General features: G+C 46.5%; 3 protein-coding genes and 1 long non-coding RNA gene across 4 annotated transcripts; 1 reads left to right on the top strand and 3 right to left on the bottom strand.

Moving 5' to 3' along the window:
* Positions 1-529: 529 nt before the first annotated feature.
* LOC100826536 (serine carboxypeptidase-like 50) lies at positions 530-2,287 on the bottom strand. Its single transcript, XM_003567777.4, has one exon. It carries the CDS (start codon positions 2,135-2,137, stop codon positions 728-730), a length of 1,410 nt encoding a protein of 469 aa, XP_003567825.1. The 5' UTR covers positions 2,138-2,287; the 3' UTR covers positions 530-727.
* Positions 2,288-2,731: 444 nt separating this feature from the next.
* LOC112271033 lies at positions 2,732-4,587 on the top strand. The gene is made up of 2 exons (XR_002963815.1): positions 2,732-2,844; positions 4,214-4,587. It is a non-coding gene; the product is annotated as an uncharacterized LOC112271033 (long non-coding RNA).
* A 4,534-nt stretch (positions 4,588-9,121) lies between these two features.
* On the bottom strand, positions 9,122-14,541 carry LOC100835396 (mitogen-activated protein kinase 9). The gene is made up of 10 exons (XM_010232682.2): positions 14,091-14,541; positions 12,998-13,403; positions 12,476-12,603; positions 12,340-12,399; positions 11,660-11,809; positions 11,404-11,559; positions 11,051-11,262; positions 10,863-10,961; positions 10,058-10,209; positions 9,122-9,960 (listed from the first exon to the last, which is right to left on the bottom strand). Exons 1-10 carry the CDS (start codon positions 14,124-14,126, stop codon positions 9,533-9,535), a joined length of 1,827 nt encoding a protein of 608 aa, XP_010230984.1. The 5' UTR covers positions 14,127-14,541; the 3' UTR covers positions 9,122-9,532.
* A 1,680-nt stretch (positions 14,542-16,221) lies between these two features.
* Positions 16,222-19,753, bottom strand: LOC100826224 (solanesyl-diphosphate synthase 2, chloroplastic). Its single transcript, XM_003567776.4, has 6 exons — positions 19,180-19,753; positions 18,921-19,057; positions 17,689-17,816; positions 17,498-17,601; positions 17,216-17,343; positions 16,222-17,125 (listed from the first exon to the last, which is right to left on the bottom strand). The coding sequence occupies exons 1-6, from the start codon at positions 19,340-19,342 to the stop codon at positions 16,577-16,579; spliced, it is 1,209 nt and encodes a 402-aa protein (XP_003567824.1). The 5' UTR covers positions 19,343-19,753; the 3' UTR covers positions 16,222-16,576.
* Between the last annotated feature and the right edge of the window lie 2,314 nt (positions 19,754-22,067).

Below are 22,067 nucleotides of genomic sequence, written 5' to 3'. Positions count from 1 at the left end.
AAAACCCCGTGATGGCCAGAAGTCCCGGCCCGATACTCACTTCAGCCCAGCCCAGCCCAACTTTACGTTGTCGTGTTTTTTTTTTTTGAGAAGTACGTTGTCGTATTTGATGGGCCATGTACTAGTAAAATTTACCAATTGCTAGCGAATTTACCCTCTGATCGGCTGTAAATCACAATTAACATATCTTTCCATGTGTTTTATGCGCTTTTATGTCTGTTTCTGTGTGGAAAAGTAAACGATATGTTCGGCCATAATTCAGTACAGTATAAATTTTAGATTGGATGGAGTATCCATGTTGCAGTTTGTACATAGACCAAGACATGAAATTAAATTAGTCGAATGATTCTCTCTGGTCACAAGTGAACGGCTCTTTGGATTCATTTCATACATTGTTCTGCGTACGAGCAAATTGCTGAGATCGAACTTTGAGTAAGATCAAATCAGAAGAACTTCTTTTCCTTTCTTTTTTTTGAGGGAAAGAACTTCTTTTCCTGGGAGATCAGATCGGACGAACCGATGGCTTCAGTTACTTTTTATAGTCTCCTCTGTGAACGATACGTTTAGAAACTTGCCAGGATTGAAGAGGCCAGCGTTTCCCTCCGTAAACAACAACAATCCTTTTCAAATCACACAGGACAAAAACTTCCCTTATTATTACAAGCAAACTTTCGGACACAGCAAAGGAACTCCGCAGGCTTTGCCAAATCGGCATCGGCACCGGCATTCAGGCCGCGCGCCGGACGCCGTTGCGGGTTCCGGCGAAGACCCCTTTCTGCATCACCCAGCCCTCGATCATCGCCCGCGCCGCGCGGCCGTTGTCCGCCGGCACGAGATGCCCCGCGCCGAACACCACCACGTGCGTCAGCTTGCCCGACCTCTGGACATACCCTCCCAGCTCGTCTTCCCCGTCTCCGGCGCCGGGAATCCGCCACACGGCCCTCTGGGCCTCCTGGAACGCGCGCAGCCCGGCCCAGTCGAGCTCCGCCAGCCACGCCTCCGTCGTCACCACGCCGTCCCTCAGGTCCCGGATCCCCTGGTACAGCAGCACGCGCATCGAGCTCTGAGTCTCCCTCAGCATCGTCTCCACCTCCGGCTTGACGCTCTTCATCACGTCGGCGTGCATCGCCTTCCCCACGGCGCCGTTGCACTCCTCCCAGACAACCCCCGCGCCCGCCCCCAGCACCGCCTTCGTCTCCGCGGCGTTCAGGAACGGCGCCACGGCTGCCGTCGCGTAGGGCTTCTGCTTCGACGCGTCGTACAGGGTCGCGAGCCCCGTGGCGTTCTGCAGCCACGAGAGCACCTTCCCTCTCGCGTCCGACGCCTCGCTCCATCTCCCGGCCACCGCGAGCTCCACCGCGGACTTCTGCAGCGCTTCCAGCTCCCGCCGCTGTTTCCCGTTGATGAGCCCGGAGAAGAAGGCCGAATCGGCGTGCGTGGCGACCTGGGCGACCGGGTGGGTCAGCCCGTTGCCGATGGCGGCGCCCTGGAGATTCACCCGCTGGAGCACCGGGAGGGCTCTGTTTTCCGCGAGGATGTGGGCGGCGGCGGACGGGATGTACTTCCCGGCGTAGCTCTCGCCGGTGAGGAAGAAGGGGCGGGCGCGAAACGAAGGCGGGCTGAGGGCGAAGAAGGACTGCAGCGCGGCGAGGAGTTGCGCGGCGATGGAGGACTGGTTGGTGGGGATGGCGGCGGGGGACGGCGCCGCGCTGAAGCCGGTGCCGAGCGGGTTGTCGATGAAGAGCAGCCCGAAGCGGCGGTTCCAGGCGAAGGGGTTGCGGGACAGGGACGAGGAATTGCCGGTACCGGAGTTGGGGGAGGAGGAGACGAGGAGGTATGGGCCGAGCTCGAAGAAGTTGCCGATGAGGCCCGAGCAGCCCGGCCCGCCTTGCAGCCAGAGGAGCAGCGGCGTGGAAGGGAGCGGGGTTACCGGAGCTGTGGCCTCGTAGTAGGCGTAGAAGAGCGACGCGTTGGTGCCCCCTGCCGCTGCGGTGATTGAGAGGTAGCCGGAGCTCGTCGGCAGCGCTTCCTTGGGGAACACCACGGATGCCGCGAGTGAGGCAGCGGCGCCGGCGAGGAGGAAGAGGGCGGCGGCTGCTAGTGCTAGGAGCTGCAGCGGCGGCGGAGCCGGAGCCATTGTTGGATGGATAGGATGCTTGTCAGTCAGTCGGTCAGCGCGAAGGTGTCAGTGTTTTGTACTGCTCCGTAGGGGCATTATGCCACTGCACTGAAACAGACAATGGCGCTGGGAGGGGAAATGGCGAGAATTTACGCAGTAAAAGGCTCCGATTTTGACGAATGCATAGAGTAAGAAGACTTGGATTGCTTGGTCACTTTGTCTTGTGGTGCTACGTGCGATGCAAGCGATGACTGTGTCGATGGAGACAGACAAAGGATGTCGACGTATGACTCAGCCGATTATGAAGCGTGTCAGGATCGATTGGGAAAGCTAGCTATAGGTAACCTTGACCGATCGTGGCTGGGGATGAATGAATGAAAGAATGAATAAGAAGAACTCGTGAGACGCATGTGCTTATGTTATGTCTCGCAGATCTCACTCTGGGATCTCTCTCAGGCCTAACTAACTAAGCAAGCAAAACTGCTTCCAATCGATCCCAATCCTAATTAACCGGCGCATGCATGGCTGTTATGTTAGGATGGCAGCACGTTACACGTATCCGGTGAGTTAATTCCGGGTCTTAGCGAACCAATTAACCCTGATCCCGTGCGACTGGCGCCTATGAATACTCTCATTCATCTTCTCTCCGGCCCGTTTTCACCTTCGAGATCCCACGCTCCTTCTGCCGCTTCAATTCCCTCTTGCGATCCGGCCAGATCGACCAGGTTCCACGTCGATCCCCATTATCTTTCTTCCTCTCTTTAATTTCCTCTCTTGTGAATCCAGATCGCCGTCTGTTCTCTGCTGGCTGGCGAGAGCGATTATGCATTTCTTCACCGAGTGCTAGCTAGCATAGATCTATCAAAGTTCATTACGACATTACGTGATCCTTCCGAATGATCCGAAAGGAAATTCGTTGTAAGCCGATGCCGGCCCCAAATTGTGTCCATACTAATTGCGGGACCCGTACGTATTGATTCCACCACGGTTATATCTCCAGGGGCGTTTACCTGTTCAACTAGATTATGATTTCAAGATACTACTGTATTACTGTTTTGGAGATCTCTGTCGTTCAATTAATCTGCTTGCGAGACAATATCTCCCTCACAAGGAAACATTATGAGTCTATCAAACTCCAAATTTCGCTTTAGTAAATTTCCCGTAAAGACAAAAAATAATTATATCATGTCTTAATCATGTTATGTACTTTCATTTTTATAAGATGCTCTAGGTTTATCCGAAGTTAAAATTTTCAAACTTTTGCTAAATCTATAGAAAATCTTTCTTCATCTGCGGCTTACTTATCGAAAAGAACCTTTTCTATATACTTTTCATCCCTTAACCATCAAAACGGGACACCACCAGTCTCTCACCCCGTCCAAAGCGGTAGTGATGCGGACATATCATGGCTTTAGCCCTAGAATTGCCATGTCATCCTACCAAGTCTGCATCTTTTTCCTTTTATTGTTCGAGTCAATTTGTTTCCGTAAAAAAAATTTGAGTCGGTGTGTTAACTTTGAGGCCAAAATCATGAAACGTTAGCACTAACACCGCTTCGCATGAGACGAGGAATCATATTGGCGATGAGTACGCGGAAAAGAGTTGTGTGACTGTTTGTGTACTTTTTGATAAATGAAGAGACGAATGATGTACTTTTCTTCTTTAGATACCCTGAAATGACATGATTTATAATGCAGGGAGCGTGACAATTAAGTCACGATGGGGGAGCCGGAGCCGGTTGCCCGTGTTACAAAGAAGATATCCCAACTCTCCGTGTCGTCGAAACCAAAGAAGATATATAGGGCCTGTTTGTTTGAGCCTCTAAAAAATTGGTCAAGGTTTTGCTAGCCCATGAATTGGCCAACTTTGGTAAAAAATGAACTAAATTGGTAAAGTAGTACCGGTAGCTCTCATCCTAAACACACACCAATTATTTGGTCATGACCAAAAATTTGGCTTGGCACACTTTTGAACCAATCCAAACACACCCATAGCAGTGTGTGCGCGTATATATATATTCCTATGTCAGACCACTTGGCTGCTAATCCATTTTAATTACCACTCTGTCTGATCTCTCTTTGGTTGGTGAATCAGGTTCATGGACAAAAGCGCGGCGGGAAGTCATCGGCGAGGCAGATATCAGACACGGAGATGTTCAAGTACCGCGGCTGCTCGTGGCCGGAGATGGTGGGGATGGAGGTGGACGAGGCGGAGCGGATCATCAAGCAAGGTAAGCCGGACCTCTATGTCAGCGTCGTCCCGGAGGGGCAGATGATGACCATGTGCTACTCTTGCTGCCGCGTCCAGCTCGTCATCAACAAGTGCAACCGCGTCCTCCAGGTTCCCCATGTCGGATAATTAAGTTAACCGGAGGAGTCATTAATGACGTACCAGGCTCTTTGTAATGGTACCGAGACTATGCTATGATATTTTTAGCTCTATTAACGTCGGCACACTGTTCGTCAGGATCTTTTCGATTGCGGCCATGGATTCAGGATACCCCATGGTGTATTGGGCAACTCTAGTCTTCGGTACCGCCACCTTTGGTGCACTACTTTGAGATTTTGTTCTTGTTGCACCCATCACCCTCATCGACGTACTGAACTATTTGCAGTGATGTTGGATCGTGTCCTGGATGTATGCATCAATTGATGCAGAGTCCAAAGAGTTTTCCTCCTCCTAAAAAATAAATGCTACACCATCCTGGCGGCAGTCTCTTTATAAGGTGCCGGCTAATTAATTGGGGAAAAAAATTAGAAACTCTACGATCTTGGGAAAACTCACATCCCAAATCACATGGGCCCAGAATTTTTCTAGGCCATACCGACCAATGACCACATTAACCCTGGCAAGAATTTTGAATTTCTTTTTAACCCTAGTAAGTCGGACCCGCTGATTTCTAAGTGCTATAGTAATTTACGAACGGAAATCACCGTTACGATATCCCGGAGATTTTCTTCTTCTTTTTCCCACAGATTTGTAGTCCACGGCAGAGGTAGAATCTGGAAAGAGAGAAAAATTAACTCCCAGGCAGTTAAAGCCGATTTTAGGCTGGTCATAGTGGGGAGTAACTTATAGTAGTAACATGCATATGTTACTAGTCTAAGTTACTATCTCCATCGTGGTTAGTAATTTATGTGTGGTGTCATGTATTGTGTCATTAATTGTATTGTAGACTCATCTTGTGTTGATTTGTGTGATGTTATGGTAACATATCTAGTAGTTACCACCTCTCTCTTTTTCTTCATTTATTGCCATGTCACCAAAATGTCTAGTTGACATTTATGTTACTACCCAAGTTACTTGCACTATGACCAGCCTTAGGGGAATCAGCCATACATACCCGGACGGGACGGAGGTTAAATGGCTAGGATAGATCAGCCCCGATGATAATTACAGTCCTAATGAATCCGTGATTTTGGAGACTATAAATCAACCATCGATCTCGATCTAGCCTTCTTTCGTGTTATCGCCCTTAATTGACTCCTTGAGACGATCGATCTGCCTGGCCACGCGCCTCCAATCAGCCTTTGTTTATCCATGTTCGTTCATAAGTTAATTACAAGCTCTTTCTTGTTCGTTTTGTCTTTGCCTTCTTGCGTGCCTTGGCAACTCGTGGTGCTGGCTGATGGTTCTTTTTATCTTTTGATGAGATCCTACGATCAGGCGCATAACGGCGATTAATTGGCCTAGGGTTTCATAACGGCCGAGCCAGTCGCCAAGGTTATACTAGCTACAAACGACAGACAAGACTTCCGATAAACAGAAATAAGAATGGTATGCATGGCTAATTTGTTTACCATTCTGTTATTTTTTTTGACAAAAACGGCAGCGCCGATTATTAATTAAGAGTTGGGAAATACAATACGCGAACGCACAAATAAAGAGAAAAGAAAGCAACTGAAAAGGCTTACACGACGATCATCGCCACAACAAGGAACACATGCATCGCAAGAGGAACATTCCTAATGCCATCGAAAGGCCACACAATACCGAGACATTGCAACACACACAAACATCCACGCCAACTTAGCTGTCATCCCGTGGCCAAGAGAGCAACAGGCCAACGAGTGTAACGGAAATGTCGAAGGACCTCACTCCGCCGAGACCACTGTCGAAGGGCATTGCAAAGTCGAGACTTCCCCGCACACGAACATTGACCACCGCAGGACAACCCTGAGGATTGCGGTCAGAAGCTGGCCATTCACGCCGTCGAAAAGCACCGAGCAGCCGAGGCAACACTAGGAACACGAAGCTCATCACAAAGCACGAAACATAAGATCGACGATGACCGAGGAGGGAGCCAAAAGAAGCCGCTGCCCGCCATCCACTGGAAGCCAACCGACCTGCAAGGGAAACACAGATCCAAGACAACGTCTCCAAGGAGCATGCGACACAGATGTGCCGCCGTTGTCCGGTCCAAAGGACCTAGGGTTTTCATCTGGATCTGAGCGAGGGGCCACAACAATGCCTCCAAGGAGGGCTACGACACCCACAGGCGTCGTCATTGTCAGAGCCGGCAACCGCCGGCCTGAGCTTTCACCCGTCCCCATCAGACCAGGGCAAGCGGAAGCAAACAGAGACGCCAAGAGAGAAGGCAGCCGAAGCCACACGACGAACACATGCGAGAGAAGAGCAACAAACCACCAGTGGGGGGCGCCGCCCCAGACCCCAAGCCGGCTAGCAAGACGCTTGCCGCCACTCGGGACGCAGCCAACCGCCGGATCCGGGCGCCAGGCCCTAGATCCAGACGACCACAGCCGCCCCGACCAACTGGAACTCCCGCCGAGCATAGGAACCAACGGCACGCCGGACAGCGCCGCTGCGCCACGAAGCTTCCCCGCCCGCCATGGAGGCCGCCACGCCGAACGCCGCACGCCGCGGAGGAGAGAGAAGCTCCCACCCCGACCACCACCTTCGGCAGCAGCAGGGAGGCCGCCGCCACCGCGGCCAGGTCAGCGGCAGCGGCGGCAAAGGGGATCGGGAGGGAAGGGATTTGGTGGCGGCTAGGGTTTGGTTCCCCCGGTCGCCTCGAGGGAGACGAACGGGGGTCGGGTTATTTACGAAATATAAAGATTACTGTTACTCTGGCTTCATTATGTAAATGATGTCTTAACTTTCAACCTGATGCCAAGTCTTACTCCTAATTAAATCGATCTGGTTAGGCAAGGAAGATGGCAAGGGCTTGTATCGTGGGTGGTCATGGCCAGAGGTTGTTGGTCTCAAGGTACAGAAGGCTAAGAGGATCATCAGCAAAGGCAAGCCGGAACTCCACTTCCAAGTTGCCCGGGAAAACCAATTGCTAACCATGTGCGGCGTCATAGGGCGTGTTAGGCTCATAGTGGACAGAAGCAACCGCGTTGTAAGAACTCCAAATGTTGGTTAATTATATTAATCAGCATATGGACTACTCAGTGTGTGCTTTGTGAAAGTTCTTTTTTTTAACCATGGAAGTAGAACTGATGAGCCATGATGCAAATAATTATTGTGATCGAGTTGTAAGAACTCCCCGTGTTGGTTATTTAATAGCATGTGGACTATGGACTCCAGTGCTTGATTAATTTAGGAGTAAAATACACCCACCGTCTTAATATTATTGACGGGTGTCAAGTTAGTCATAAAATTACTAAAACTGCATATTTAGATCTCAATTTTTTGCTAAGTGTGTCACGATAGGTCCTACGCTCGTCCAGGAGCGTTTGACCGGCCTACGTGACGCGTTGACCGAGTACACATCAGCCAAAGAGCCCGCTGGACATCACTGACATGAGGAAAAATGCATCCGCGGTCCTAATATTATTAACGAGATGTAAAGTTAGTCCTAAAATTATGAACTGCATATTTAGGTCCTGATTTTTTGTTAAGTGGGTTACGAGAGGTCCTAAGCTTGTTTAGGAGCGTTTGACCGTCCTACGTGACCGAATACACGTCCCCCAAGGGGCCTGTTGTCATAATTGGCACTATGAAATAGTGTGTTGTCTCACCCATCGCCGCGGTTTTTGCCAGCGAGTCACCGGAGTTGCGGCTAGGGAGAGTAGATAATTGGGGTGGCTTGCTAGGTTTTTGGGCAGCTACTGAGTTGTTGGGGGTGCTTGGCGGCGAACCGAAGGAGGGCTGGCAATGAGCTCGTGTAGCTATGGAGGGCGGTGCTAGACGGTGGAACGCTACACAACACGAGGATGGTTGAAAGTGTATAGCAACGAGGCGAAACTAGTAAGTAAGGAGTCACGGCTCGGGGAGGTCATTGGCCGAGGCGGCGTACAGCGACGGCGCGCAGTGTGCCCGGGACCGCATGCAACGGCGCAAATGTCGTTCATGTTCCTGACGATACAGGGCACAAGCACAGGACTGGCTTGTCGCTCTAACTTCGGTGGAGAAAGACGGTCAAGGCAACGTACTAGCTTAGAGACCGTGGGTGGCCGCGGGGTTGGTCGTAGGTGTCACAGAGACGAGGTTAGGACCTGTCGTGACCCATTTACCAAAAAAATTATGACTTAAATATGCAGTTTTAGTAATTTTAGGACTAACTTGACACTTTGTCAATAATATTAGGACCGAGGGTGCATTTAATTTAATTTTATAGCTTCAGTCATGTCCAGCGAACCCTTTAGCTGACGTGTATTCGGTCAACGCGCCACGCAGGCTGGTCAAACGTTGTTGGACGAGCTTAGGACCTGTCATGACACACTTCCTAAAAAAATAAGATCTAAATATGCAGTTTAGAAATTTTAGAACTAACTTGACACCTCGTCAATAATATTAGGACCGCGGTGTATTTTTAGTGAAAGACATTTTCTTTCTTTCTTTGCTGCCTGCGATGTATTGATGCGAATAATCATAGCACCAACAAAGAAGTTGTATAAGATGCATGCCTCTGTGTTGACCCTGTTGGTTAATTAATCCATCAGCATATATACGTGGAAGCCCCTTGAATCAAGCAATCGGCTGGAGCGCAGTCTTCAAGAACTTAGTACTAAATTGCAAGCGTGTGGACGTGAAGAGTAAACTGCACTTACAACTGGATTGTATTAATTCGTAAACCATTCCCTAATTAGCTTATAATGAAGGTAGAAATGAATAATATGATGATCAATTGACCATCACTTTTTTAGTTACTTGTGCAAGATAGTAGTACAAACTTCGTTTCAATTTGATCTGTTTCCTCCTCGTGCGCCTAAATAACTAAATTGAGCAAACCCTTTTCCTGTGCAGCCAAGAGCACCGCTTCTGTCTTAGTAAACTCTACGTGTTAAAAACACTGCCTGGGATCACCTGTTGCCCTCGTCCTGGTGATCATCATCCATTCATCCTCCACTTATTTCAGGCCAATTTCTCCATTTGGGACTAGTTGTGTATAGAGGGCAGCTTCAGGCAGGGAGCAAGAGGCGAGAGATACGCCTGTCATTTGAGCCGCTAGTACATCCCTGACATACCAAAGGGCACGGCACCAACCTTCCTGTGAGCACCCGTGCCCGCTGATGCCGCGGCAGCGACAATCCCGTTGAGGGATCTCGTGTATATGTCGCTCTCCGCTGCTAGTCTGTTCAACGGGTCATTCTTCGTCCCTGCTGAACGATGGTGATAGGGGGATGCTCTCATGTCCTGAGCAGCAGCAGGGGGAGGAGTGGTCCCTTTGGTGTATCCACAAGCATAGCCCCCCATGGCCTGTGAAGATTGCCCAGCACCAGGCGTTTGATGATGATGATGATAGCCATATGTTTGTGGGATCTTTTGCTGGGGAGGATACCCTGAACTCACCGCTGGCCTGCTTGTTGCATCATAAGGGTATTTGCCGCTTCCACTTTCATAAGGCGGTACTGACCCAACACCAACAGCTCTTCCTGCGCCCACAGGAAAATAGGAGATAATCTTAGAAACGGGCCGATATTCTTTGGTCAGTATCAACAAAACATGTCTAGTAGATGAATGCAAAAGCACCTGCTTGTGCCACGTGTGCTGTCTGAGAAGCACCGGGGACGTTACCAGGAGCCCACGGTTTACAAGGCTCATTGGCAATTGGTCTACCCCTCGATGAGGCTACAAGAGGTTGTTCCTTGGCAGGAATTGGAGTTGAGTGAACAGTAGTGGACCTGCAAAATTGAAATTGTAGGTTAGTAGCAACAAGCATTCCCTAAATAAAATCACAATAATACAGAAAGGCGGAAACACATGGAAGCACAGTGACTGGTCACGAAAATGTAAATAAATAATTAACTTCAAGTACAACCATTCTGAACACATAAATCAACTCTCATTTAGATTTCAGAACATAACCTAGAGTCCATGACTAACAAGTGGTGATGAAGTTCTGGACAGGACCTAACAATTCGACAAACTAAGTATCAATTTTAACCCCCAATCCTATTGAAAAACCCGTGCATTCCAGTTTTGTCTTTAAGTTCAATTGCAAAACGAGGTATGCATTTGGTGTGCAGAGGCTGGGGGTAATAAAGCTTCCGTTTTCTAAAAGAAAATGACTTTGAAATACTCCAGGATTACAATGAGTGTAGATCTTTTAAGATTTGAACTCTTATGGTCACCTAGATCCACTCTCAAGTTTATATAGCACAGTTTACCATCCAGAGAATCAGCTCTTGCCAATTTCAGAAAATGATTCTTCGATCATTTGACAGCCCGACTAGAGGGAAGCATCATCTTAATATGGAGCAAAGGTTTTTGCATCCATGCAGCTAATATGGAAGGGGGGAAATAGACACATGAGCAGAATATGATGCAATATTACCTAGGAAGGGATGCATGTTTTCTCTCTGTTGGAACTACAGGGCCGCTGCCATCGCTTTCTTCAAGATGAGAAAACTGCTTCTTAAATTGATCAACAGCACTGGTAAACATACCCACAAAATATTGCGGTCAGTAAGAGTTGACACGATTAACAGAAAGGAGTGAATAGAAACATAGTAAAACTAAAACCTTGGGTAGAGAAAGGTTGTCTTCTCTGTGCCGTCTATGTAGTTCTTCAGCAATTGCGGATGATATTCCAATATCTCCTGGAATATCAGCTCCCTTATATCATCCTTCGACATTCTTCTATGCTCAAAGTCAAACTCCACTTTTCTGATTGGCTGACAGGATGGTTCTCTATCGGGCTTGGAAAGGCTTTTAAAGTATGGATCAGTCAATGCCTGGCAAAAAAAAAGAAAAAGAAACCACTATTACAATTTACTTCATAGAAGTATAACCAACTAATGCTGCAAGTAGCATCGCAGGGATGATGCAATTGAGAAGAAACCAAGACATCAGAATGATAAATTCCAAAAGACTACCTCTTCTGCAGTTGGACGGTCCTTCGGATCAAAGGCTAATAGCTTTTCCAAGAGTTTCAGTCCCAGAGGATCTGCATTGGGAAACTTCTTAGAAAATGGAACAGGGTCTTTCTTTCTCATACTACTCAAGTACCTTCTTGCCTTCTCATTACGGACCTGGAAAGGAACAAAAACAATAAATTCAAATTTTGGGTTTACTGAAACATTCAACAGATAAAACTAAAAATATGGACTTCCCATGAATTTAGTACCATACCCGCGAAATTGTATCCATCGAAGGTGTGCCTAGAAGATCAGTCATTAAGTCTAACTGATGGACAACATTTTTACCAGGAAACAAAGGCTTTCCTGTCAGCACCTCAGCAAAAATGCAGCCGATGCTCCAAATGTCAATGGCAGGTGTATACTGCATCATTTGAAGAACAATAATCCAAAACAGATTAGTAACATACATACAAGCAATATCCTGGAAATGATTTAAGATGCATTTACTGTTCTTGGAAGTAACAGAAGTTCATGTGTTGTTGTCAAAGTTACTTTCAACAGGATAGTTATCAAGTATTCATGTGGAACAAGGAATGAACAAAATGTTAAGATCCATTTCATGAATGAAAATAGGTCACACAGCAAAAAGTGACACATAGAAATGAACAGATCCAATCTCTAACATAAGTGGAGAAACCATAATAATAAAGCACAGGCAATTTATGGCATTGACAATTTTTATATGGAACCACAATAAAAAGAAACAGTAAAAAGTGCAGTTAAATTTTCATCAGAGAACCCTATTGTCACAACTCAAGACTGAAGCAGATTCATGCTAGGACAATTATAATTTATGAAAATGGTTTTTACAACATTCTAAGACCATCAATAGATTAAGCAGCCTGTTCCTTTTCTTCTTCCTTTTAAATAAGTATGAAATCTAAAGCTCACCTTCGTGAAAAAGGATCCACAGAGCTCTGGAGCTCTATACCATCTTGTTGCGACATAATCCTGCAGAGCGTATGTATATTATGATACTTAATCCAATCTGTTATAAATACGTTAAATTGAGCTTTTACTAACATACCGTCCAGAAGACAGTTGTCGGGGTATCGTTGAATGCAACTCGTGCTAGTCCAAAATCACATATCTTCAGTTTGCAGTTAGAATTAGCTAAAATGTTCTTTGGTTTCAGGTCACGGTGATAAACACTAGCTGCAGTCATATAAACTCAGTATCAGTACCAAAGGAAAAACACTGTTGTGAACTTGACTATATGTATGGTTATTTATCTTCTCTTGGTTGATTACACTTGATGCAAGCCACCTTTTGGTAATTAAAAGTCTCAACTGAGAGTTTGTTGACTACACCGCAGTTTGCAATGCAAATTATCTAGCTCTGCTCAGTGAGTAAACCATAACTGACCCATCACTAGACTTATTTATATTCAAGAACAAGCCAGCCTGGGGAGAGTGTTTGAAAGGCAAGCGAAAAGATATAAGAGGGTGTCTGACCTACAACACATAAGTGTAAACTACAATACACATCATCTTCAGGGTGAAACATTGTTTTCCAAGCAACAATAGACTTGAAGGTAGTGATTTCCTACCAGTATGAATGTATTTGAGGGCTCGGAGTAGTTGGTAGAGAAAGAACTGGTAATGCTCTTTTGTCAAGTCATCATTAGCCTTTATAACTTGGTGGAGATCGGACTCCATAAGCTCAAAAACAACATAAATATCTTTGAAGTCCTTTCTCGAGGGGGGTAACATAATGTGCTTGATCTCGACAACGTCAGGATGTCTTAAGAGCCTCAGAAGCTTGATCTCACGGAGGATCCGTGCGGCATCGGAGACATGATCAAAGATATTGTGTATCTTCTTGATCGCCACTTTCTGCCTAGTCTGCATATCCATGGCAGAGCATACAACCCCATAGCTTCCCTTGCCAATGACTTCTTGGATCCTGTACCGATTCGCATCACCATACTCCGAGAAAAAGTCCACATCTGTACTCTGCAAAATGAAATACGCGCACTGAATCAGCAAGCTACTATTAAACAGATCGCCGACTACAGAGACCTTGAAACACTTAATGTGCGAAACTGAACTGGCATAATGATTGGTGGGGTTAGAAAAATCATTGCAGATCGACAGAGATTTAGAATGTGCACATTGCAACAGAACCAACCATCTGGAAGCTAAAGCACCAGGGCCGCAATAACCAACAGCTTTAACTTTTGCCAATGGAATCGGGTTGCTGGTGGGCACAGAGGAAGAGACCGCAACAAGAAAAGAAAAGAAAAAGAAACAACTTTGCGGCAACAACAGCTTGCGGTGTTGTTTAAGTTTTTCTGGCACGCACACGGTCAACTTTTGCGTGTGAAGCATGAGCTGTTGGTAACTCAGCAACACGGCATTTGACCTTTTCGTCACAGGAAGAGCCAGATCAAGCAGCTCGTCCACAAGAAGGACGCTAGCACTTAAATCTCATCGAAACCAGTCAAAAGATAAGTACCAAAAAAGTTTGAAAATGCAGCAGCGGTGATTCAAAGAAAACACTACCACTAATTTATACTAAAACTGAAATCAGCAGCAAACGGCGACACAATAACAGAACACAAAATCATGGCACAATCTCGAGACAGACGAGAAGGAGAGGGATGGATGGGTCGGAGCGGAGCGGAGCAGAGCCAAACCCACCTTGTTCCGCTGCCCTTGCTGCTGCGGCTGCTGCATTCCCGCTCCCCCGGACGGACGGATCGATCGATCTCCCAACCAACACCCTCTGCAGAAGAAACCCTCCGCCCCCGACCTCCTTCCCGCGGCACCTCGACCAGGTCCCGCGATCGATCACAGCACCGAAACCCTAGGCGCAACCGCACGGCATTCGCAGCAACGTCCCCCCCTCCGCCGCACCCCCAACTCAAAAACCAAATCTACACGCCCGCGGCACGGCAGTCGAGCCCGAAGCTGCTGCAGCAGGCCTGACGCCCCGGCGAGAGGTCGATTGGCCAATCCCTCTCCCTGCACCTGCCGATCTTGCGGCTCGCCGGAGGAGACGAGAGGACCGGGGGGGGGGAAGGAAAGGGGAGGGGAGGGGTAGATTTCTTTCTCTGTGGAGCGCTTTCCTTGCTCGCTGCCTGCCGACTTGCCGTTAGAAATTCACGATGCCTTTGCTTCTTCTTCTTCTTATGCGGTTTTTCCTGGGCCACATGGCATGGACAGCGGCAGGTGCAAGTGGTCTGGTAGGGCGGGTGGCGATGCTCGACGGATGGATGCGCGCCGTCCGATCCGCATCATCCCTACGTTAACCACCGCTCGTTTGATTCCCACCTCTTCTTTGTATACTCCAGCGAGTTACTTTGCGAATTCTTTTTCTTTCATGGTGTTAATTGTTAATCATCACTAGTGTAAGAAAAGGAATGCAAAAGTATCGAATGCAAACAGAAAACAAACGATATTTCTTTGAAGTACCTTTGTTTTTGGTTCGAACATTTTATTTTTCACAATGAGAACTGTACACACCTCTAGGGACCAGGAAAGAAGACTAATTTTCTACTCTAGTAGTTCATCAGACCCATATTACTTGTCTAAGGTTTGCCCAAATATGAATGTATATATGTTTAAAAAGTGTCTAAATATATGTAAAAAAAATATATATAATATTTAGACAAGTAATTCCTGCCGGAGTGAGTAATCAAATTTTGCTACCACTATTAAAAACAGATAGGAGTTTTTTTTTCAGATTACATTTAAAAACTGATCGTACAAGTACATAGTAGGTCGGGGTTGGTCTCGTGTAGCATACTGTAGGGTTTAATTAGGTGGCCGGCCATGTGACGGAATTGAAACGCCAACTAATAACTGGCCTCCCTTCAAGTCACAGCTTCTTATTGGACTCCCCTAAGCAGCTTTTTGCATTGTACAAAGAAGGTGTTAAAATGTTCTTCTTCAACAAGAGGATACGAATCTACCAAAGACCTAATTATGAACTCCCCTTTTCTAATTCATAAAAAATTGGAGTACGTACGATTCGACAGCTCCACGCCACATGTTAGGAGAAGAACTGCAATAATATAGGATTAGATATACTGGTAGATCAATGCAAGCATCTTTTTTATTTTTGGAGATATCTATGGATGCATCATCCAATTTACTGCCTCATGCAAGTATGCTGTTATATTGTTATGATAGGAGTATGATAGGAGTATGCACGCCATTTAGATCTCGCAATCAATCGTTCACAAGCCGTACCAGTAGCACGTACCATCGCTGCTCTTAAAAAATGGTGAATTAATTAATCAATTTTAACGCCACCGACGGAGTCGCATATATTTCCTCCTTATTACCAAAAGATGATCCTCTGGAAAAGTGTTTGTCAAACTTTTATTACTAGAAGCTTTAGCTACTGATTTATTTGAGATATGTAGATTGGGGTACGTACTCTTGGAGATCGTATATGATGATTTTGATTCAAAAGCAGTACTAATATAATAGTGGAGTATATTTTTTCTTGGATTTAAAAAATTATTATACGATGTCCAAAGGCTTTCTGATGAGAGGGAGTATCTTATTTCTTGGATGGAATGCTAAAGAGAGAAGAACATGTTGCCACCGACAAGAACTGATGCCATGTCTCTTCATTTCGGTTCAGTTGGATCCATCCCGGCAGGCTTCTACTTCAGTTCTGCCTAACTCCCCATCGGCATCACAGAAGTAAGTGCAGTAATAGAATAATCAGGAGACTAAACTCACTCAAAGTGAGTGGAGAAACATACATATCATAGCCTCATAGATATGTATCTCTCACCAAACCGGAATGGACAAACTGTTTTACAATGTGCTGGGCTATATAATTAAGCATGTCAATTCATATTCATAGTACTCCAATGGTAAATGAAATTACAAGATTTTCTTTCACCACTGTAAGAAAAGGAAAAAAGCTATATGTATTTACCTTGCAGTTACATGAGCTGCAAAAATAATAGAATGCAATTATACATGTAAGAACAAGGTGGCGGTGGATACACGGCTAAGTCTGTTGCTTGTTATGATGCTCACCGACCATCTCTGAAAATCTGCATGATACTGTCAAGATGGATTTCTATGGAAGCTGGTCTAGAGTAGACCCACATGCATGTGTGTGTCTGATCTGATCTTCAGAGACACCAGGTGTATGGATCCATCTAGTCAATCCTCTCAAGATTATACTTCACCATGTTCTCAAGGGCGCTTCTGAAGTCGCTCCTCGGGAGGCACTGCAGATTTTGGAGAGCCAAATCGCCTTTCTCCTTCGCAAGCTCTTGAGCCCTTCTTATCCCGCCGCTCCTATGGACTAACTCCATCGCCATCGACAAGGAACCGGTGTCAGTGAACTCGGAGTCGATTATCTCCCTTAGCCTTGGTTCAGCCTGGAGAGCAAAAATGACTGGAGCTGTCAGGTTTCCCTTTGCCAGGTCACTTCCTGCTGGCTTGCCAAGTTGCTCAGCTGATTGGGTGAAGTCAAGAATATCATCAACTACTTGGAACGAGAGCCCGAGATTCCTGCCGTATTCATACATTTGTTCACAGATAGCGGTGCTGACACCGCTAAATATGGCAGCAGACCTTGTGCTCGATGCCAGCAGTGAAGCTGTTTTATAATAGCTCTTGAGCAGATAATCGTCGAGGGTGACGTCACAGTCAAAAAGAGTCGATGCTTGTTTTATCTCCCCACTAGCAAAGTCTTTGATCACCTGTGACCACAGTAGCACACTAATTGTTTATAAACAAAATTGTGTATAGTTTTAAAGAAGAGAATGGAGTTTGCTTGAGTCCTTCATTACCTGACTAATGAGTTTTATAACTTCAATGTTTTCTAGGTTTGCAAGAAACCAAGATGACTGTGCAAACATAAAATCGCCAGCAAGCACGGCTATCCGTGTTCCATATAGCTGATGAATGGTTTCTTTCCCTGCAAAAAATCAGATCTAGTTTAGAACGGAATTTTCAATTCATTGATCCCCTCATTGAAACTATTCCATTATGATGAGTAAACAAGGAAAAAATAACGGTTTCTATTGAAAACTAAGTACTCATGACTTCTCTGTACATAGCATCATATGTACCTCTTCGCATCCCACTATCATCTATGACATCATCATGTATCAAACTTGCAGTGTGAATCATCTCTATGATCTCTGCCAAGCGTTGATGTTCTGTAGTTAGCTCCCTGGAATGCAAAACAAGAGGTCTGATCGCATAATTTAAATTTTTTTAAAATAGAAATGGTCAGGCTGAAACAAGAAGAGGAACTTACGACAAACCAGCTAATTCTGCAGTTGCTCTGGACACCAGAAAAACTAATGCTGGTCTTAATCTCTTTCCACCAGCACCAAAAATTTGTTCTGCGGCTGAAACTAAAACTGGATTTTCTGCACCAACAAGCTATCGAGTTATGTCAGCTAGTTAGTAGTTACTGTGGAAAGTAGGAACTTGGCTGTAAATAGTAAGAAGCTTCTGTATTCATGCTTTACATGCTGAAAACTGTTCCCTCCGTTCCATAATTCTTGTCGAAATATTACATGTATCTAGACGCTTTTTAGGAATAGATACATCCATTTTTGGGCAAATTTGAGACAAGAATTATGGAACGGAGGGAGTAGTGTATTTCTCTGCTTGATATGTGTTGCTCTGAAGTTTGTTTTCTTGAATATGCAAACCGGGATCACTGAACCAGAAAATGACATGTGCTCACTCGTGGTGCTGCTAAGCTCCAAGTCATAAAAATACGGGGCCAATACATGAAGAGAATCAGGACGTTTTGAAAAGCGTGCATCAGTAGGCAACTGTCATTGTCACTTCACCGTCCGGTGTATTTATACAGTCCACTTCTGAAGAACACGTCGGAGCACACTTGTGCCTATCAAGTGATGATGGATTATTTTATTTTAGAACTTTGGTACCAGTATATATTTCCCTTGAAATTTCATGAACAGGACAAACCTTGAACAATTCAATGTGATCTCGGAACGCCGTGGCTAATAAAATAGCATGCCAATACAACTCTTGTAGCATGCTTTGGAGGAAGTTACTATGCAAGTAAAACTTTATAACATGATCAATGTGATGTGAGCAATCCAATGTTGTACTTACTTCGAGTAACCATATGCTTCTATCAAGTGATGATGAATTATTTTATTTTAGAACTTTGGTATAAATATTTCCGTTGAAATTTCATGAACAGGACAAACTTTGCACAAGTCAATGCGATCTCGGAACACTGTGGGTCTGTGGCTAATAAATAAGCATGCCAATACAACTGTTGCAGCACGTTTTGGAGGAACTTCCTATGCAAGTGCAACTTTTCATGATCAATCAGTGTGAGTAATCCATAACTGGACTTACTCAGCGTAACCATATGTTTCTATCAAACAGTCATGGAAAGAGAAACTACCCATTCATGCATGAAAGTCTGCATGAATGCATCTTTTACAAAGCAACTTTTTACTGAACTTAACAAAGAAGACGTGGCGTTGAGAAGAAGCTCACCGATTTCAGATTGTTGTTAAGCTTCAGCAAGTCGTCAGACACAACCTCCAACAGTGAAGAGACAGAAACGCGCTCAGGGAGCATCGTTGTTGCCGCACTAGAATTCGTGCCTGGCGGCACATCGATTGCAGCATGTCCTGCACAATCACATTAACCCAGCCCAGCCAATCAAAGTCAAAACTTGCTGTTGGAGGCCGTCCAGCAGAATTTTCTTTCCGAGCAAAACACACCACTAGAAATTAATAAGAAGCGCACAGACCTGTCTGGCTGGGCGCGGCCACGAAGCAAACACATGGCGTGCGCCGCCTGGGCACCTGCCGCGCGCCAACCCGGCCGCCCCAGCTGCACCGGCAGGAGGCCAGCTGGCCCAAATCCAGCGTCTTCCTGCTCATGTACACTCTCGGGGAGCTCAAAGACAACATCTCCCGCGCGCCGGTCAATCCAAGAACCTAGAGACCAACGAAGAAGCAACGCGCTCGGAGCTCCCAAAGAAGCACGGGCGGCAAAGCGAAAATCTCTGGAGCTCTCCCACCCAAGAGCCTCTTCCCGATAGAAGTACTACAGCAGCACAGGCAGCAGCAATCAGCCAGAGGAGAATGGATGGCTCTGGCTCGTGATTGGTTCCGTGTGAGCTAGAATCTTGCTCGATTTGGCGGCGTGGCGATACTGCTTGCTTCCCCCCACTTGCTGCGCTTTGCCTGGAGAAGAAGGAAGGAGAGAGGGAATTGGAGGCTGCTGCTCCGGGCCGGGGAGGATTTAAATATGGAGCATGCGGAGGAGGAGAAAGGGGGATTTGTGGATCCATGAGGGCCGTAGAACGAAGGAAGCTGTTGCTTGCTCAGGAGCGAGACAAGACATATATACTGCTTTTTATCGCTTTGGACTCCACCTCCACTGGGCACTGTTCCAGCCTCTAATCAGAGATTCAGACCGTGGAAAATGTTGGAGCTGCCTTTTGCAGTTGGGTCCTCACAAGAGATGCAATTTCTTAACGAATGACCTTTGTATCAAACGTTTGAACGTCTTTTGCGCCTTTTCGATAGGATGAAAAAGCGGCGGGGAAGGAATAGGGGGAGAGAGGTCTCCCGACCTTGCCGGTGCAGCAACGACCGGCGACAGTGAAGGGACACGGTGTTGGACGCATGATGAACATGGTATCGTTCTTAGTGGAGCACTTAATTAGGACGCAACGATACCTTGACTTGAGGCTGACGCCCAGCAGCCACGATTGGTTGATTAATGAGAGGGACGAAGGAGAGAGAAGACTAAATGAAAAGGTAAGCGAAAGGAGTTAAGAGGGGCGACGACGAAGAAAAAGAGTGGAGGGAGAGGTGGGCAAAAGGAGGTAAGGGGAGCGGTTGCAAAGGAAACGTAGGAAATCGTATGGTAAGGATGGCCGCAGCCACAGAAGCGGATGGAAACATAGACATACACATACACCAAGAAATTAGAGAGGGAGCGTGGCATTTAAACACTAGGACTAGGGCATGATCATCACTGTATAGGTCCTGGGGACTCCTTTTCTAGGAAACAATATGCATCCATTTATCGTTAGTAACGATGGCTGCCAAGTTAAAATTATTGTTCTTCAGGGACCTTCATGCAAAGTACATGATTATGATTTCTGAATGCTGTTTTCACCATCACGTGCCACAACGGAACTAATGGGCTGTGTCCCACGTCTTCTGTACACAGTAACACAGAGATAGATCTTGGGCATCCAAAGAGCTAGCGACCCATAACTAACACCGGCTCCATCTAAAAAGAAAAGACTAACATCGACGGAAAAAGGAGTTCTCTGAAAAGGAGCTTAATTAGCGCACTATAAGCACGTACGTGGCCCGACATTGAGACGCACAGAGAGATCAGGCCAAGGCCGAGGAGAGCTACAGAGAAACCGACGGCGAAGAAGGAACGTGTGCTGTGAGAAGGACCGACGTACGTGGGCGAACGGCGATGACACGATCGACGACAGGAGGATATGCCGCCCAGATTAATTCATCCATCCCTGGCGACAGACTGCAGAGGGGACTTGTATTCCATTCCATTGAAAGTGGATGGCAACCACAAGGCTACCTGGTAGAATAAGTGGAGTAGATTGCAGTGTTCGATTGGAAGTCACACGCAATTCTCCATGGCTAGCTTAGCTAGGCACAATTTGTTCGATTGAAAGTACTTTCTTTTTCCACGGCTAGCCAGTACTGGCTGATCGACCAGCTTCTTCTGTTTGGGCGTTAGAACCGCTTGTCGGTGCATGCCCGTGGCACGGCACGGCTATACGGTGCCGGCCTGGCTGCCATGATTGATCGATGTATGGGCAGCAACGGCATGATTCAGGAAGGAATAATGTGGAGTAACTATTACGGGGCATTGCACATTAATAGTGTGGAGTATAGCTGTATGGGGCATTGCACGTGCACGCGACATTGGCCTTGTTCTCTGGCGGACCCGGAGATTAAAAAAAAAAACTTTAATAGTGTTGTTGTGGGCATCAGATCCGGCAGCGAGATAAATAAGCCGTGGAGATGGATCGATGCTGTCGATCGCACGCGCGCGCAGCACAATTGAGCCTTTTTTTTTAGCTCCGGCGATGCACGTACGCACGTCTGTGCACGGCAGCACGGGCCCGGAAGCTGGAAGAGGAAGCGATCGATGGCCACGTTCAAGTTCCAGGCCCTTAACGGGCTCTCGCGGGCCCAAAAAGGCCGACCGCTCCTAAATGCGCGGACTACCTGACCCACCTGGCCGGAAAAACGTGCAACCTTTAAAAAAAATCAACTGAAAAAACGTGACATTTTCTCTGTCTGCAACCTCACCGGTTAATATCTATCGATCCTCTCCTCGTTCCGGACCAACACCGCAACACGGCAGTACTTGTGTGGATACCAACCGCTATGAAATTAAAATTTGCAACTTTATACCAGAAAAAAAAAACATGCACCACCATGGGTATAGCCTGCCTTTTTTTTTGGCCTTTCGCACTCAAAAATTGAGAAATAAAATGCTCTCCTGGTCCAGAGAGTCAGTGAGTGGCTCGTGCAATCATTCCTCGTAGCAGCAGCACTAGTACTACACCACCAAACACCACGATCAGCAATAATCGAACGGTATCCCACACCTAAAAAAACTATAATTTCCTGCTTTTGG

The sequence above is a fragment of the Brachypodium distachyon genome, chromosome 2, assembly GCF_000005505.3.
Source record: "Brachypodium distachyon strain Bd21 chromosome 2, Brachypodium_distachyon_v3.0, whole genome shotgun sequence".
In the NCBI taxonomy this organism is placed as follows: domain Eukaryota; kingdom Viridiplantae; phylum Streptophyta; class Magnoliopsida; order Poales; family Poaceae; genus Brachypodium; species Brachypodium distachyon.
Note: the sequence above shows the minus strand (reverse complement) of the source record. Positions and strands in the feature narration are given on the sequence as shown.

Bases quoted from the DNA above. Each gene is read 5' to 3' on its own strand.
- LOC100826224 (XM_003567776.4), bottom strand. From the start codon at position 19,342: ATGTTGTCTTTGAGCTCCCCGAGAGTGTACATGAGCAGGAAGACGCTG. The intron at 17,344-17,497 runs GTACATATGATG...GATTTTTTGCAG, and splicing joins TGATAGTGGGATGCGAAGAG to GGAAAGAAACCATTCATCAG. The intron at 17,126-17,215 runs GTAATGAAGGAC...CTGTGGTCACAG, and splicing joins TTATAAAACTCATTAGTCAG to GTGATCAAAGACTTTGCTAG.
- LOC100835396 (XM_010232682.2), bottom strand. From the start codon at position 14,126: ATGCAGCAGCCGCAGCAGCAAGGGCAGCGGAACAAG. The intron at 11,263-11,403 runs GTAGTCTTTTGG...TTTTTTTGCCAG, and splicing joins ACCGTCCAACTGCAGAAGAG to GCATTGACTGATCCATACTT. The intron at 9,961-10,057 runs GTGCTTTTGCAT...CTGTGGGCGCAG, and splicing joins AGCACACGTGGCACAAGCAG to GAAGAGCTGTTGGTGTTGGG.
- LOC100826536 (XM_003567777.4), bottom strand. From the start codon at position 2,137: ATGGCTCCGGCTCCGCCGCCGCTGCAGCTCCTAGCACTAGCAGCCGCC.